General features: G+C 42.1%; 2 protein-coding genes across 2 annotated transcripts; both read right to left on the reverse strand.

Moving 5' to 3' along the window:
• Positions 1 to 2,901: 2,901 nt before the first annotated feature.
• LOC125507316 (uncharacterized) lies at positions 2,902 to 3,482 on the reverse strand. Its single transcript, XM_048671934.2, has one exon. It carries the CDS (start codon positions 3,480 to 3,482, stop codon positions 3,003 to 3,005), a length of 480 nt encoding a protein of 159 aa, XP_048527891.1. The 3' UTR covers positions 2,902 to 3,002.
• A 10,449-nt stretch (positions 3,483 to 13,931) lies between these two features.
• On the reverse strand, positions 13,932 to 15,258 carry LOC147972685 (uncharacterized). The gene is made up of 2 exons (XM_087523490.1): positions 14,367 to 15,258; positions 13,932 to 13,990 (listed from the first exon to the last, which is right to left on the reverse strand). The coding sequence occupies exons 1-2, from the start codon at positions 15,256 to 15,258 to the stop codon at positions 13,932 to 13,934; spliced, it is 951 nt and encodes a 316-aa protein (XP_087379616.1).
• Positions 15,259 to 18,673: the final 3,415 nt, after the last annotated feature.

Raw genomic sequence — 18,673 nt, forward strand, 5'->3', positions numbered from 1 at the left:
ACTGTTTATGTCGTTTGAATTTGAACTTGTTTGTGAAATTTTATGTCAAATGCGAGATTTGCAGTTTATGTGTTTGCGGGTTGTCACGGTGGTGCCCGAGCAGAACCCGCATAGCCGACCCGTAAACAAGCATATTCCGTGAATATACTTTTTTACAAATCCGTTTGAGGAGTCTGCATCTGTGCCAGCCCGCGCCGGCCCGCAAAAGCAGTTTTGCGTAAACTACATACACGTTTTGCGGGCCGGCGAGATGCAGGGTCTGCTAAAGTTGCTCTAAACATCAAGTTAGATCATGGTGGATATCTGATCTAGTGTAGCAGCTAGGCTAGGTGTTGCAATAGGCAGAGAGCAGTGACACGGCGGCAATTAAATGTTTTTGCTGTTATATAGCACGCGTGCAACTGAAAATAGCACTCCAACAGCCGCATTATAATCCTATATGCGCGTTAAACAAGGTTCAGCGTGCTGGGGAAAACTGCATCGCGCGTTGCATATTTGGTATGCCCGCTCATGCGTGCTGCAAAATCTGAGCTGCTTCAGGTAGGGCTGCTAGATTGGACGCCGTGTTTTTGCGCTTTTGGTCATGCAAAACACCAGCTCAGCATGCTAAAAGGCTATTTCGATACTGCAAAAAAAAAAATAAAAAAATAGCACGCCGCACAACCACACATCTGTTGAAGATGCTCTAACCGATGAGAAAATGGCCGCCGTTCAGCTAGCAAGTACTCCCTCTATCTGGAAATACTTGTTATCTCTTTTTATCCATTTTGATGACAAGTATTTTCGGATGGAGAGAGTAACTACCAAGAAATGAGACCCGATCGATAGACAAGAACTGGACATTTATGTACAAATATGTGCGTGTTTCACGTATATAATAAAAATAATGGGCTAACTTGTAATTTTTCATTTAACTCACTTTAAAATATCTTTTATATATAATATATGAACATACTTATAATAATAAAATACTATATATACTAGTACATAATAGTATACTAGTAAGTTGCACGTGCTTTGCACGCTAACATATAAAGACGACACCCGAATAATCCATCATTTTTATTTGTAATGCTTATCTTAAAAATACTCAATATGTCTAGAAGTCTAATGCCACATTGCAATTTGTGAAATCCATATTCTAATGTCAAATTTCCCTCGCTAGGTGCTCTGGTTCATTGGCCATCAAGCGTGACGCTTAAGTATTGCACCCCAATGAATGTTACATATTAGTTATGTGCGTGCATAGAGACATTTCATTTGACATACATTGTTTTTTATATTGCTCACCATTCATGCCTAATGGTCCAAATACATGCGAGATGCAATGCGTATTTTTTGCATAATACATCTGACGATGGCACCTCTCTCAATATGCACGTGGACGAATCAGACCAAGTTAGGACCTGCAACCCTCAAAAAAGAAAAATTAGGGCCTGCAATGACCACTTACCTACTTTTATGATTTAGATGTACATTTTCATTCCTATATGACCTAGTTGAACCTTAAATAATTTTAGGACCTTGGTTGTATTTTACATTTTTACATATCAATATGAAAAAAATTGGATTTTTTTGGAATAAATACGTATTACATAACTTGAATACCTTCAGAATACAATAAATGTTCCGACGCCATCAAGAGATATATGATGGAAGAAATCTTGGGTTATAATAGCGTAATAGAGTTTTATGAGTTATACAAAAACGTGTTTAGGTGAATGTAAATAAGATGACACAACTTAATTTTACCGTGGACAACTCAGTATCAAGATGTGGCTGTTATAACATTTCAAATAAATGTAAAGAGTAGTTTTAACCGTACAAACTCTTGATTGAATTTGTCGCCTAATAAATTAATTCCAGCAAGTTTCAAATATGAATTGCAGAGTTGTAGCCAAATATTTCTAGTATTATAATAAAAACATATTTTAATACGTTCATGTCGGATACAAATATTTAATTTACTCATGTTGATGATTGTTCATTTGATGGTATATAATTTTCGTAAATTAACATCTCAAATTTGAAGTACTGTATTCATTGCACATTTATTATTCCTTTAGTTTTTACCTGTGAGTTCCGGTCCAACAAATGGCACATCCAATTCCATGGCCTAATGTATCATCTAAAATCTGAGACAGTGAGCATTAGAACGTGAAGCATCCCTTTAGTTTCTTCTATGTTTCTGGTATTAGTAGAATCTCTGTCTTAGCTTGGAAGAATGTGAATGTGACTGGTACTGCTACCTGGGCCAACTGCCGGCAAAATATCCTGGAGAGTGGCGCATCATTTCTTCTTTTTACGACGGCTAAATCATACTCCAGGTTATGTGACTTTTTAATTTTTAAACACAAAAAAAGTTATACGACGACTCCAGATACTGGCTTGGTCCAGCAAAAAAGAACACATTCAGTGGGACCGGCCAGAATCCCATGGAGAGTGGGGTTGCATGGCATACGTTTCTAGAAAAGTCTTCCAGCTTCTCTTTATTTTACTCCTGGAGAGTGGGGTTGCAGTGGAGTATTACTTCGTATAGGAAAATCGCCTAGCTTCTAGATGCTCCGCACAGCTGGTTGCATTTGGGACAGACCTGCTACTCACAGCGGGAGAGGCGAATCCAGCGCATGCCAGCCGTTGGATTCGTAGCACAGATGACTGATGAACGGTAGATTTGAGCATACTGTGAGAAATCAATGGCTCGTATCAGTTCAATGTCGTTTTGGCGGGAAACTAAGAGGCAAGTGGTAAATCCAAATTCAAAACTGCTACACTATAGTAGTAGAGATATGAGACATGAGGGGGTTTATGTATATTGTATAGGTGGATGAGCTAAAACAACCCATTGCACTAGGTAGTAGCTATAATTCCAATAATTAACCAATCGCCATGTGCTTGCAATAATTAAGAACATCACCAGTACTTGTTGACACGCTGGGCGCATGCACGTAGTGCCGCTGGAATGTACTCCGTCGTGGCCTGCCCGCCGTCCGTCATGGTTCTCAGAGGCACAGCTTGAGCGACAAGTCCATCTCCGCCGTGGCCTCCCCGCCAGCCGTCGTGGTGCGGCGAGTGCCAGCCCAGCCGCCCATGCCCATGCCCATGCTCATGCTCGCCGCGGGTGAAGCAGCAGAGTAAGCCCAAAGATCACCGTCGCCGTGGAGCCAGCTGTGGGCGTCGGCCGGCGAGGAAGGCGTGGCGGCGGCGTTTTTGCCTGCGTCAGCGTCGCGGCCGCGCTTGGCGAGGGTGCGCTCGAGCTTGTGGGCGTTCTGGTGGCCGCCGAGCGCCTGCGAGCTCAAGAACTTGCGCTGGCAGTAGTTGCACGACAAGGCCTCCTTGCCATCGTGCTGCTGCTGGTAGTCCGCGGGAGAAAGGGACGCCGGGCGCCAGGTGCCGTGGTGGTGCGTCATCGTGTCGAGGCGGAGGTCGAGGCTGACGCCGTTCAGCGGCGGCTGGTGCGCCTGCGGCGCCTCGCCCTCCATGGTCGACGCCCCGAGCCGGCGCGCCGAAGGTGGTGTGCGCGCGCGGGAAAGTGTGGAGGATGAAGGAGAAGGAGGTGTCAAGTGTGAACCAGCGCGCCGGTATATAAAGAGCAGCGAGCCCACTGGGTGAACCGGTGCTTGCCCGTTTAGAAGCAACCCTGCAGACCCCGCAAAATATCGACCCGCAAAACGCGTTTGCAGTTCGCGCAAACAATTTTCACAGGCCGGCGTGGGCTGACACAGATGCAAATCCTTCAAACGGATCCGTAAAAAAATATATTTGCAAAATATGTTTTTTTACGGATCGGCTATGCAGGTTCTGCTCTTTACGCCGCTGCATCCCTGTATATCATCAGCCCGCAAATCTCGAATCCAACATAATTCAACAATAAAAAAAAACTGAATTATTCAAATCAAACATAAAACAATAATCATCCGCATTACAAATAATTATTCAAATCACCGTAGCAAACTTAAAATAATGCAATACAAAACTTGTCATGAATACAAAAATTAGTCACTGTCCAGCCCTTTGCTAATGGTGCTCAATGAGATCTTCCTGAAGCTGAAAGTGTGTGTCTGCATTTTCAATCCCCTTGTATGTCTGAAGAAAAGCTTTAATGCGGTTTGGGTCTCTAGCTGGTTTGACACGGCTACCCATATTGTCGTAAAAGAATTCTAAGTTCATTCCTCTCTCATCTTCAAGAATCATATTGTGCAAGATAACACGGCAAGTCATGATATTTTTTAGGGTTTTCTTATCCAACAAACGAGCAGGACCACGAACAATGGCAAACCTAGATTGCAAAACACCGAATACTCTCTCAATGTCTTTTCGGGCTGCCTCTTGCACCCTTGCAAATTCACATTATTTTTTTGTTTTGGGTTCTTTGATGCTCTTGACAAATGTGCACCAAGGAGGATATATACCATCTGCAAGATAGTATCCCTTTGTGTATTCATGCCCATTGATAGTGTAGTTGCAAGCAGGAGCATCACCACTAGCAAGCCTAGCAAACAAACGAGAGCGTTGCAACACAATTTTCACAAAAAGGGATCGGCGCATTCGGTACCTTCTGCGGAAGAGGTGTGCAGGATATGTAGGATTCTCCGAAAAATAATCTTGCATCAACATCTCGTTTCCAAGATGGCGATTCCGCGGAATGCACAGATGCTGGACAGTAGATCCTCGTCTCCTCTTTCGATACTCGTCTTCATGCTCCTTCACGGCAGGCGCCATGACCAATGTTTGCTGCCGAAAGGTCGCAAGCATGGTCTTCACATCCGAGTCGTCCGAATCGACCGAATCGGATAGCAAGAACTTCTCGCACGGGGTCAACTCCATCTACACGCACACCGGCGCGTCAATCTACTACACAACTCGCAAAAATCACAAAAAGGGACTAACCGGTGGCGAGTTTGATGCGGTCGGCGGCGAAGAGGGTGGTGCGCTCGGCGGTGGTCGATCTCAGTGGCGGCGGCGACTGGGGGGCGGCTCTTCTCGCCGGATCCGGAGGGGCGGTGCAGCGGCTCGGCGCGGGAGGGTGTGGGGCGGCCCCGCGGAGCGATTCCGCCCGCAGATATGGCCGGAATCGCCGGCGGCGGGCGGGCAGAAACAAGGGCGGACATCGGCGGGAGGAGGGGGAAAAGAGCGCGGGCCTAAATGTCCCTCCCGCCAACTACTTCTCTGTGATGCAGGGCACCGCAGCAGCGAGGCGGAAACCCGCGTTTTCCCGGGTTGGGGTGGGGAATTTGCCGCGCCCCCTAAAAATTTTTGCGGGCCGAGGCGGGATGCGGGGTCTGGTCGGGTGATACGTCTCCAACGTATCTATAATTTTTGATTGCTCCATGCTATATTATCTATTGTTTTGGACATTATTGGGCTTTATTATCCATATTTAAATTATTTTTGGGACTAACCTATTAACCGAAGGCCCAATCCAGAATTGCTATTTTTTTTGCCTATTTTAGGGTGAAAAGGAATATCAAACGGAGTCCAAACGGAATAAAACCTTCGGGAACGTGATTTTCTCACCGAACATGATCTAGGAGACTTAGACCCTACGTCAAGAAACAAAGGAGGAGGCCACGAGGTAGGGGGGTGCCTACCCCCCCAGGCGCGCCCTCCACCCTCGTGGGCCCCCTGTTGCTCCACCGACGTACTCCTTCCTTCTATATATACCTACGTACCCCCAAACGATCAGATACGGAGCCCAAACCCTAATTCCACCGCCGTAACTTTCTGTATCCACGAGATCCCATCTTGGGGCCTGTTCCGGAGCTCCGCCGGAGGAGGTATCCATCACGAAGGGCTTCTACATCAACACCATAGCCTCTCCGATGAAGTGTGAGTAGTTTACCTCAGACCTTCGGGTCCATAGTTATTAGCTAGATGGCTTCTTATCTCTTTTTGGATCTCAATACAATGTCCCCCCTCTCTTGTGGAGATCTATTCGATGTAATCTTCTTTTTGCGGTGTGTTTGTTGAGACCGATGAATTGTGGGTTTATGATCAAGTTTATCTATGAACAATATTTGAATCTTCTCTGAATTCTTTTATGTATGATTGGTTATCTTTGCAAGTATTTTCGAATTATCAGTTTGGTTTGGCCTACTAGATTGATTTTTCTTGCAATGGGAGAAGTGCTTAGCTTTGGGTTCAATCTTGCGGTGTCCTTTCCCAGTGACAGTAGGGGCAGCAAGGCACGTATTGTATTGTTGCCATCGAGGATAACAAGATGGTTTTTTTATCATATTGCATGAATTTATCCCTCTACATCATGTCATCTTGCTTAAGGCGTTACTCTGTTTTCATGAATTTAATACTCTAGATGCATGCTGGATAGCGGTCGATGAGTGGAGTAATAGTAGTAGATGCAGGCAGGAGTCGGTCTACTTGTCTCGGACGTGATGCCTATATACATGATCATACCTAGATATTCTCATAACTATGCTCAATTCTGTCAATTGCTCAACAGTAATTCGTTCACCCACCGTAAAATACTTATGCTCTTGAGAGAAGCCACTAGTGAAACCTATGGCCCCCGGGTCTATCTTCATCATATTATTCTTCCAATACTTAGTTATTTCCTTTGCTTCTTACTTTGCTTTTATTTTACTTTGCATCTTTATCACAAAAATACCAAAAATATTATCTTATCATATCTATCAGATCTCACTCTCGTAAGTGACTGTGAAGGGATTGACAACCCCTTATTGCGTTGGTTACGAAGAGTTATTTGTTTTGTGCAGGTACTAGGGACTTGCGTGCAGCCTTCTACTGGATTGATATCTTGGTTCTTAAAAACTGAGGGAAATACTTACGCTACTTTGCTGCATCACCCTTTACTCTTCAAGGAAATCCAACGCAGTGCTCAAGAGGTAGCATCGGGCAGGCTTTCCGGCCCGTACCCGCATTTTGGCGGTTATTTTGCGGGTCGGGGGCGGATGCGGGGTCTGCTAGAGTTGCTCTTAGCCGGGTTGCCATTGCTTCGGCGTTTTTTTTCTTTCAAAAAAACACTCTCTCGCGGCGCTACATTTTTGCTTTTCACATAAAGGACTTTTTTTCTTTTCTTTTGTAACATTAATAACATGTTCCGTGTTTGTATTCACGCATGGCTAGGGAAAATACACAGGAGCTCCTGGGTGCTCCACACCCTTATACGAATATTAAACTAAAAAATACAAAAAAAATCAGAAAAAACTGAAATTTGGGGTATCAAACCCGGATTCTCAATCTACTCCCGTGTGAAATTTCGTGAAAAAATATGTATCCGTGAAGAAGGAAATATTGTCCTAACAAAAATCCATCTAAACAGTTTTTTTTCTACACATAGGATTTTTTTGTCTTTTTTGTCACGAATACGTTTCCTCGTATTTTTTCGCAAAATTTCACGCGGGAGTACATCGTGAACCCAGGTTTGATATCTCAAAATCTCAGACTTTTTTTTTCAAATTCTTGGTATTGTTTTGAATTTAATGTTCATATAGAGGCGTGGAGCACCCGGATGCTACAAATGCGCTTCCCATGACTAGCTGCTACACTATGAGCGCCCGGAACTACTTTGCGGCCGACACTTCGTGCCCGATTTGCAGACGATACTTTATCCAGCGGCTGTTAGATACTTGCTCTGAGCCATGCATGGTTGGATTTATAGCGTCGTCTGTAAATCGGCCGAACAGTGTCGTCCGTGTAGCAGTACTCATGAGCGCCCTTCTCCATTCATGTCTTTTCAATCCATATGATGCAACCAGACCCTGAGACGCTTGAGACACGATTTGAAGCCGACCGGGTACATGTCACCAGTGGCGGAGCTTGAAAAGAAAAGTTGGGCGGGCCAGAGAGCACAATAGTTTTTAAATTCTAAAGCATATATACTATTTCAATATATATAGTCAGTACACCTTCTGTTCACATTGAATACAAGATGAGCATTTGACCATCAGGCAAGGCTGTGTGTATAAATCAGCATTCCTTTCCTTCACACATTCCATGGCTGTCTACACCTCAACTTGTAACCTGTAAACATAATGGAGTGAATTATTTATGCTACAGCAAGGCCAGTTGCCCAATTGTGTAAACAAAATTTGCCTACTAAATTAGAAACCATCTATTGTGGTCCGTGGTCTTGGACACTAGACAGTAAAACTACAATGATCTTCAGTGAAATATTCAGCCAACTGGGGATTTTGAGGATGACTCAATATAAATGAACAATATGACCTAGGTTCAATTCAGGGGAAAAAACTTGAGAATGATTTAAGTCGATTTACCTGCGCAACTTGTAAGGATTCAGAGAAGGATTTGCCCAGCTGGCAATTTACAGCCTCGCGCCCTCGCCGCCGTCGCCGGCTTACCGGCTCCCCGCTCGCGGCTGCATGTGCGCGTCCGCGCGTGGGTCGGCTAAGCAGTGGTTGTGGCCGATGGGGTGTCTGAATGTTGGATGAAGGGAATTAGGGAAGGGAGGGACTAATGTGCGCCGCGCCCGTGGGCGGTGGCCGGCAGCGACGGGCGCCACGGCAGCCGGCGGTGAGCGGCAGCTTCGTTGTGTGCTTTTCTTTGGGAGGAACGAATGTGGCTGTGTGAGGCAGAGGCTGACCGTTCACGATGTGTCATGTGTGTTGTATCGATTTTTGGCTGCACTGCGTACTGGTGATGGGCTGGGCAGGCCGGCTGGGTATGAAGCATACATATATATATATATATATATATATATATATATATATATATATATATATATATATATATATATAAAATTAGCTCTAGACCTGGGCGGGCCACGGCCCACTCGGCCTTGCAAAAGCTCCGCCAGTGCATGTCACTATCAATGTCAATGTGCACACTATAGCCGTGTGGAATTAGGCCGGGAATGCTAACAAACCATGGAATGAACCCCCTTTCCGTCAATAGGAAGCTAAACACAGTTCAAACAGAAGACTGCTAATTTAAGACGGCTGTCGTTCCTGTTTTGTGTAGTCTCTGGTTTTAGTAGAACAAATTCCAATAGCTAGCACGCTACATGCAAGTGATCTTTTTTTAGAAACTTTGTGTGTAAGAAGCTAAAGAGAGTTCCGACAAAAGGCGCCATGCTAAGTACATTGAACCAATTGAAGAAGCTAAGGAGAGTTCCAACAAAAGGCACCATGCTAGGCCGTAGGTACACGAGTTCTTTCCTTACAAACCATGCGTCCAAGAAGAAGCTAAAGAGAGTTACAACACAAGGCGCCATGCTACGCACTACGTAATATTCCTTGGCGACACTCGAAAGAAACCATTGAAAGAACCTCAACAACGAGCTCAATATAGATCAAACAGAAAAAAAAAGTAATAGATCTTGAGGCCCTGTTTGGCCAAGCTTGAATCAGTTATGGTTTCGGTTTTCTTTCGGCTTCATTTTTGTAGATAGACACACACCACAAAACTAGAATGCTACCTGCAAGGGGTCTTTTCATTTAAGAACCATAAGTATAGAAGACGCTAAAGAGAGTTTCAATAGAAGGCGCTATGTTACGCGGTGCGTACATGAGTTCCAACAAAAGGCACCGTGCACATGAAAGCCCTGTTTGGTCAAGCCTGGCTTCACAATTGATCTTAGACAAGGGAAGAAACCAATTAGGCCAAAACTTCTAGGAACATATACATGTAAGGAAACAAACATTCTGTCGAGTGGAAGTAAGAGAGGTGGAATATAGATGCCGGACGAGGATCCCCTAATTAACGTGGGCTATCCTACCATTGGGTCACTGACATGTGGATCCTACCAAGCATGGGTCCCACCTGTCAGCGACCCAAAGGCAGGGTAAGGCAGGGATAGGTACGTCAGAGGGTCCATGTCCATAGATGCCATGATGCACACAAAATGCCAGCTTGTACGTACATTAGATAGATTTTCAGCGACCAATTGAATGTTTTTTTGAATCACTTTCTTGCTTATGCGATGTGCACATTATGGCCACACCGGGTCAATTAAGCTCTGCCTCCATATAGGTCAATGTGTCTTATTGAAAGAAATTAGGCCGAGACCGGTAAGAAACTATCAAGAGAATGTTAGGAGGAGCAAAATATAGTTCAAACAAGAAAAATCATAATAGACCTTGAAGCCCTGTTTGGCCAAGCTTGAATCAATTATGGTTCCGGTTTTCTTTCGTCTCCACTTTTTTTTAGAACAACACACACCACACAACTATAACTCTACCTACAAGGGCTATTTTCCTTTAGGAACCATGTGTACAAGTGCAATAAGAATCTAAAAAGAGTTCCACCGAAAGACACCATGCTACGCAATACGTACATGGGTGCTTAATAGGAACTGTTTATAGGAAGAAGCTAAAGAGAGTTCCAACAGAAGGCGCCATGCACATGAAAGCCCTCTTTAGTCAAAGCCTTGGCTTCACAATTAATCTTAGACAAGGGAACAAACTGATTAGGCCAAAACTTCTAAGAACATATACATGGAAGGAAACATATGTTTGATTGAAGTAAGAGAGGTGGAATATAGATGCCATGATGCATGCAAAATGCCAACACATACACACACTGGAAACATTTTCAGCAACCAATTCGGTGTTCTTTTCAATCACTTGCTCGCTTACGCGATGTGCCCATTATGGCCATGCTAGGCCAATTAAGTTCTGGCTGCACATAGGTCAGTGGGTCTTACTGAAAGAAATTAGGCCCAGACTCGTAGAAAACTATCGAAAAGACATCGGGAGGAGCTAAACATAGTTCAAACAAGAAAAATTGTAATATACCTTGTGGCCCTGTTTGGCCAAGCTTGAGTCAGTTGTGTTTCCTTTTTTTCTTTCTGCTCCACTTTAGTAGAACGACACACACCACACAACTAGAACGCTACCTACAGGTTTTTAGGAACTGTGTATAAGGAGGTGCTTAAAAAAAAACTGTGTATAAGGAGAGCTAAACAGAGTTCCAACAGAAGGCGCATGCACATGAAAGCCCTGGCTTGACAATTTATCTTAGACAAGGGAAAAAACTGATTAGGCCAAAACTTCTAAGAATGTATACATGGAAGGAAACACGCATTTCGTCGATGAAGTAAGAGAGGTGGAATATAGATGCCACAATGCGCACATAATGGCAGCACAAACGTACACTAGAAAGATTTTCAGCAACCAATTTGATTTTTTTAATCACTTGCACTCTTACGCGATGTGCCCATTATGGCCATGCCGGGCCAATTAAGCTCTCGCTCCACGTGGGTCAATGCGTCTTAATGGAAGAAATTAGACTGACACTGGTAAGAAAATATCGAAAGAATGTCAGGAGGAGCTAAATATAGTTAAAAAAATATCATAATATGCCTTGTGTCCCTGTTTGGCCGAGCTTGAATCAGTTGTCATTCCGGTTTTCTTTTGGCTCCACTTTAAGTAGAACGACACACACTACACAACTAGAATGCTACCTACAAGTGCTCTTTTTTTTAGGAACTATGTGTATAAGATGAAGCTAAAGTGAGTTCCAACAAAAGGCGCCATGCTGCAGAGTACGTACATGGATTCTTTTTAGGAACTGTGTATATGAAGAAGCTATAGAGAGTTCCAATAGAAGGCTCCATGCACATGATTGTTTGGTCAAGCCTTGGCTTCACAATTAATACTCCCTCCGTTCGAAAATACTTGTCCCAGAAATGAATAAAATGAATGTATCTATAATTAAAATAAATCTAGATACAACCATTTTGAGGACAAGTATTTTCGGACAAAGGGAATATTAGTCAAGGGAACAAGTCGAATAGGCCAAAACTTCCAAGAACATATACATGGAAGGAAACATACGTTTCGTCAAGAGGAAGTTGGCGAGGTGGAAAATGGGAGCACCTATTGGACCCTCTTTGCTTCCAACAGCGCGCAGACGCACAGAGAGACCCGCGACTGGGCCTGCCCACTAACAGGAAACGAAGGGGTCCGCGACGTAAAAAATAACATAAACGAGCGAGTCGCTGCCTGCCACTAGCCACTAGAACTGACGGCTGTTTCTGCTATAAAGGAACCGCAATTTGTTTTTTAAATCTCACAGAAGCAGCACATTTAAGACAATCTTTACAAATTTTAGACGTTTCTTGAAAATTTAGGAAAACAATTAAATGCTGAATATTGTTCTGAAAACAAAAATATATTTGGAATTCGAAACATTTTTTACTCCCCATATATAAGAAGAAAATTTGAACAAATTTTGAATCCCGAACATTTTTTAATCTGTGAACAATTTTTGAAAACAGGAAAAAATTTCAAAGTTCCAAAAAATAGAAACACAAACATATTTTGAAATCCGCAAACAACTTTTTAATACGCGAACATCTTTTGAATACATGTACATATTTTGATCTATGAACTTTTTTTGAAAAATTAAAACATTTTTATTGAAAACACTAAAAACTTTGAGAAATTAGAACACATTTTTAAATTCTAAACAATTTTTGAAATGTGAGAACAATAATTAACATTCCAAAAAAATTGAAAACATCAACAAATTTTGAAACTCTGAAATTTTTGAAAATGCGATTTTTTTAAAATTCAGAATATTTATTGAAATTGTAAACACATTTTTAAAACATGAATAAAACATGACATTTTTGGGAATGCAAGAACATTTTTTAATACTCTAAAATCTTTTGAATCTGTGAACAGTTTTTGAAAATGAGAATATTTTTTTGGAAAACGCATACATATTTTGAAAAATTGGAACACATTTTGAAATTCCAGAGCATTTTTTGAATTTGTGAACAAATTTTGGAAATGGGAACATTTTTTGAAATCTGAAACAGTTTTTGGATTTGTGAACAAATTTTGAAGATTGGAACATTTTTGGGATTTTATGAACAAATTGTTTTAAATTGCTAAATTTTTCTGAATTGCCGAAAAATTTATGGATATGTGATTTTTTTTTTGTAAAATACCAACATTTTTTGCAAAAGGAAAAAACGAAAACAAAGAAGAAAGGAAGAAAATAAAAGAAACAGAAACAGAAAAAATGAAAATTTAAAATAAAAAAAGAAAGAAACAGAATAGTATAACAGAAAAGGAAAAATAAAAAAACAAACAAGGAACCTTGTAGACGGTTCCTGAAACCGGAAAAACCGACTGGGAACCTTCAAATAGATTTTCCCTGCAACATAGATGCCATGATGTACACACAATGCAAGGATCTTGATCTTTCGGTGAACTCATGGCGGAGATAGGCCCACATAGCGCCTAGGTTCAGGTCCTTGGAATCCTTTATTATTTTGCTGCTGTTTTTCACTGTTAATCGTTTTTGGCCTAGGCTGGCCAGGGCCCGACCCAATCCTCCCATCTCAAGGATACAAACTACTTCAACCAGTTGTAGTTCTCCATCAATCATTTTTTTTAAGCATCAGTACAGACACAAGCGTTCATATACACGCGCATACACTCATCCCTATGAACGCACACACGCACACCCTATCTCTATGAGCACCTCCGAGAGACTGAGCCGGCATATCATTTTGAGATTTATGAAGTCACCGTAGACGCCTCGTCGTCGACGGGAACGTCTCCTCCCACTGAAAGCGCATCACCGGAAATCCTGAAATAAATCCAGGAATAATGCAAGCACCAGGATTTGAACCCTGGTGGGTTGGGATTACCATTGTCCACCTAACCAACTCAACCACAGGATTTGAACAATTTAATTACGCGTGTGCCCTTAGCTACTTTTTTTTGAACAAGCAAAGGCACCGAAGTGCCAAATTCATTCAGCTCGTAGAGAAAGTACAAAGAGAATTATATAGATCTGCTGAAGATGTAGAGAGGAGTAGCAGCAGTATTTAGAAAAGAGAGCTGAAGAAAGACCCTATATGAGGCATAGTGGGAATGACCACTACACCATGATCAACATGGTCAGAACTAGCACAGGAACACTCTAGCACAAGAACACTCTGAATCTGAAACTATGAATTGCTGTTGTCTTTTGCTTCACTGCCATCTTTCTTGAAGCAAGCATGTCAAGGTCCTGTAGAAACAGCAAAATACATCTGCAACCAAGATGAAAACCCTGCAAAATAAGAAACTGATGTACTCCAGCTTCGCGTTATAGCATCAAACTCCAGAGATCTGCAAACGAATAAAAACCAAGCACAACACAAAGTACAGAGAGAAGGCAGAGCTCAAGAAGAAACAAAGAACAAGTCCAGGCTACCATCTATAACTGAGATAAAAACTTGCCACACCAAAACCTACAGGGAGAAAATTAATAACAGTGAACTGTATGAATTCTAAAGCCCTGAATCTGAAAATTTTCAAGAAGAGGCAGTATTGGGCAAAGACCATAATTGTGTCTTGCAGCAAAACAAGAAAGTCGAGTGTCGCCAATAGCACGGAAAACTTGTTGAGCAAGATTATGAGCAATACCATTGATCTCCCTAGAAATGTGAAACACCTTTGGCTGAAGCTGATAAGTAGTCTCAAAAAAACTAGCCAAAGATTTCCTGATACTCCATGGAGTTTCAGAAGTGGAGACATTACCTAGAGCAGCAGCCCCTGCTAAAACCAAGCAGTCCGTCAGAAAAGTAGCCTGAGCAATGTTGAGTTGAGATGCAAGATAAGCAGCAAAATTTAGTGCAAGAGCCTCCGCTTGCAGAGGAGTAGAAGTTGGAGGAGCTGAAGCTTGCACTTGCACATTGATCTCTCCTCCGTTAGAGGGTAAGGAAATAAAGATTCCCACACCTGTGCCAACCTGTCCTTGCAACAAACCTGGAATTTTCTTAGTCCTAAAAGCTGCATTCGAATAGATTTTAGCCCCATCAGCCAACAAATCAGACCTAAGGGTTCTACCAGGCAAAGGAATTTGATTAGAAGACAACTGAGTTGGAGTTGGAGTCTGATTCAAGAGAAGGGCATTGTCATACACATTAGAGGTTAATGCAAGAGCAACAATGTGAACTTGATGAGGAAGAGATTTCGCCCTATGAAATAGAAAATCATTCCTTGCTTTCCAAAGACACCAAAGAAGCGTAAAAATGTTAGAAAGAGAACCATATGAATGCCTCATGCGAAGAACATCAATAACAGAATGCAAGGTGGAATGCCCCTGGACTAAAGCATCCGAACGAACAAACCAAGGAGAGGAAAACCAAGCTGCACGAGAAAAAGAGCACATGAAAAACAGATGGACCTCATCCTCTTGTTGACCACATCGGCAACAAGTTTTTGAAATATGAATGGAAAATCTACCAGCCCTCAACCCTGTAGGAAGAGCCCTCCTAAGAAGTCTCCACGCAAAAGTTTTAACTTTTGGGAGCATATCCTTTTGTTTCCAAATGAGTTTAAGAAGATTTGAGAGATCCAAAGGAACAATAGAAGGTGCATTTCGGGGAATGGCCTGAATTTCTTGCAAACAAAGTTTATAGGCAGATTTTGAAGAACAAATACCATTATGAGTGAGATCCCAACAAAGCGTATCCGGACTATCATCATCAATAATATCTGTTTGCACAATAAGAGAGGCCAAAGGTTCTTGAAAAAGAGAGCAAACCAAGTCATGATTCCAAGTTTTTTGGTCCGGAAGCCAAAGATCTTTAACTAAAGATGGATATTGAAAACCATGTCGTTGATGAATAAGACAATCATGAACTGATCTCCAAAGAGAGCACCAAGGAGTGCTCCAAATTGAGATATTGCCTTGAGATAATTGATAAAAAGAATGGGCTTTGAGTTTCGGTAGAATTTTAAGAATAGAAGCCCAAAAGGCCGACTTAGCAGAATTAGGAGAGGCTGTCCATATGGAGGCATTATGAAAGTATTTAGCCTTAAGAACAAGATGCAAGTGAGAAGAAGGAGACTTAGCTAATCTCCAAGCAGCTGTGAGAAGGAGACCTTCATTGATAGCCTTCAAGTTCCTTATTCCTAATCCTCCCTCTTCCTCAGAGTTACAAATATCCTTCCAAGCTCGGAGGCAAAGGCTCTTTTTGGAATCACTTTCTCGAACACCTGTCCACCAGAAATTCCTAATGATTGCAGTAAGTTTAGCTATGAACTTCTTGGTAAATAAGATGTTAGCCATATAATAAACAGGTATAGCCGAGAAAACTGAACGAATCAATTCTAATCTGGCAGCATGGGAAAGCATGTTAGCTTTATAAGTAGGCAGCTTATTCAGAAATTTTTCAATGACAAAGTTGTAAGCCGAAGCTCTATTCTTAGCTGGAAGCACAAGAGGATGACCAAGATGAACAAAACTGCTATCCAAGTTAGAAACCGGGAAAATCTGCTTAATAGCATGAATTATAGTTTGAGGAACGTGAGACCTGAAAAGAATTGCTGATTTAGCCCAGTTTGGAGTTTGTCCTGAGATGGCACAAAAATGGTTAATGATTTGAGCCATAGAATGAGCCTCTTGAAGACTTGCCTGTCCACAAACCAACAAATCATCTGCAAACAACAAAGAGTGAATAGGAGGGCAGTTTGGTCCAAGAGAAATTCCCTGCAAATGGTGAGCAGCCAGAGCCTCATTAAGAGCAAGAGACAATTCATTGATAGCGATGACAAACAAATAAGGTGACATGGGACAACCCTGATGGATACCTCTGAAGCTTCTAAATTTACGCGAGGGCTGACCATTAATCAAGACCGAGAACATGGGAGAAGAAATACAAGCATGCACCAAGTTAATGAAATGACCATGCAACCCTTTATGTGTAAGAGCAGCCACTATAAAATTCCATTCCAAACAATCGAAAGCTTTGGCCAAATCAATTTTAAGCATAAAGGCATTATGATTCCAAGATTTAAGAGAGAAAGAGTGCGTGATTTCTTGGGCAATGATGATATTATCACTAATGCGTCTACCCTCAATAAAAGCTTGCTGAGCAGGATCAATATAATTAGGCAAATGCAATTTAATCCTATTAGCAAGAGACTTCACAATGATCTTATACACAACATTACAAAGACTAATAGGCCAGTAATCCATGGGAACATGAGGCTCAAGTTTTTTTGGAATAAGTGCAATATTTGTGTCATTAATATGAGGAGGCAAAATACCAGTATTATAAAAATTAATGACAAGTTGCATAACTTCATCACCTATCCAGTCCCAAGCTGCCAAATAGAACTCCACATTGAACCCATCCGGCCCTGGAGAAGCATTTAATTTCATCTCCTTGAGAATCTGCAATACCTCCTATTTATCTGGAAGAGCATAAGTAGGATCTAGGGAATCATTAGGCCAATAAGAATGAGGGTAAGGTCTCTCAGAATTATTGTTGGGAGAAGAAAATATATATCGAAAATAGCTAACAAAAGTGTTAGTGATAGCAGTGGGCTTAAATTGCATCATGTCCTTTTCATCCTTAACAAAACAAACAGTATTCCTCTTTCTACGCTTGACCACAGCTTGATGAAAAAATTTAGTATTGCGGTCTCCATCTTTAGCCCAACCTTTCTTGCTTCTTTGTTTGTAAAACTGATTAAGCTTATAGAGAGTTTGCTCATACCTGATAGTGAGAGTACTTTCTAAAGCATGATCTTGCTGCTGCAAGGGAAGTTGTTGTATTTGGTTAATACTCAATTCAAGGTCATGAAGGTCCTGTTGGAGGGGCTTCTTCCTTTTACACCACTTTTTAAGTGACCCGGCTAAAGAGGAAGTTTTGGCTGCAAAAGATTGAGCTGAGCAATTAGTCCAAGCTGATTTAGCAAAAGCAGAAAAATCCTTTTCTAACAGCCACCAATTTTCAAATTTGAAGGTCTACTTAGGTTTGACAAAATTACCTTCAGTAGACAGTAAAATGGGAGCATGATCACTCAAAATGATAGGCAGATTAAGAACTTTGGTATTAGGATAATGCATGCACCATTCGGAATTAACCAAACAACGGTCAAGGCGTTTATAAATAGGATTGGAAGTGTTTTGTCTACCACTCCAAGTATAAGCAGGCCCACTATAACCTATATCAAACAAACCACATTTTTTCACAAGAGAACGAAAAGCATGCATACGATAGTAATTCACATTTCCATTACAACCATCAATATCATACAGGATGTCATTCAGGTCTCCCATACACAACATCGGCATGCCCGGATTATCATACACAAAATAAGAAACTTGATCCCAAATGCCAGGAGTCTGCCTATGATATGGGTCGCCGTATATACAAATTAAACAAAAGTTGACCCCCGAAGCTAGATGAACTACTTTAGCTAAAATATAATGGAAAGCAGAACTATGAACAGAGACTTTAAGATCATCAGTCCACATAAGCCAAAGACCTCCCGAAGCACCTCTAGAAGGAACAACAAAACCATCGGTAACATCAAACCTATTAACAAGATCAACAGAACGAACTTTGGATGATTTGATTTCCGAAACAAAGGTTACATGCGCCTTGGTGGATCGCATTAAGTTAGCTCTACCTAGCTAACTTAATGCGATCCATGATAGGGCTGTGCGCCGCTCCCCAAGAAGCGGAGAGCGCCCCTCCGACCAAATCCAGCAGATGCTCTGATTTGCTAAGGTCGATTTGCAAAGGAACCGGCGGAGCAAGGTGTGAAGGCACAACAGCAAGAGCTGGGAGAAGCGCACCGGAAACAACCAGATCACTCTGCGCTGACGAGCGGGCCAAGGTCAGCGGGATGCGGCGGCGGTGCAAGGCTTTGGTGGCTGAAGCGGGAGAAACGGAGACGGGACAGCTGCCGGACGCAGATGCGAGAGCGAGAAA

This window comes from Triticum urartu, chromosome 5A (genome assembly GCF_056163025.1).
Source record: "Triticum urartu cultivar PI428250 chromosome 5A, HENAU_Tu73, whole genome shotgun sequence".
NCBI classification, from domain to species: domain Eukaryota; kingdom Viridiplantae; phylum Streptophyta; class Magnoliopsida; order Poales; family Poaceae; genus Triticum; species Triticum urartu.

What these genes read in the sequence shown, in the direction of transcription:
- LOC125507316 (XM_048671934.2), bottom strand. Translation starts at nt 3,482, where the DNA reads ATGGAGGGCGAGGCGCCGCAGGCGCACCAGCCGCCGCTGAACGGCGTC.
- LOC147972685 (XM_087523490.1), bottom strand. Translation starts at nt 15,258, where the DNA reads ATGCTCCCAAAAGTTAAAACTTTTGCGTGGAGACTTCTTAGGAGGGCT. An exon ending in CATTTCTAGGGAGATCAATG is followed by an intron (nt 13,991 to 14,366) that starts GTATTGCTCATA and finishes TCTTGGTTGCAG; the next exon opens with ATGTATTTTGCTGTTTCTAC.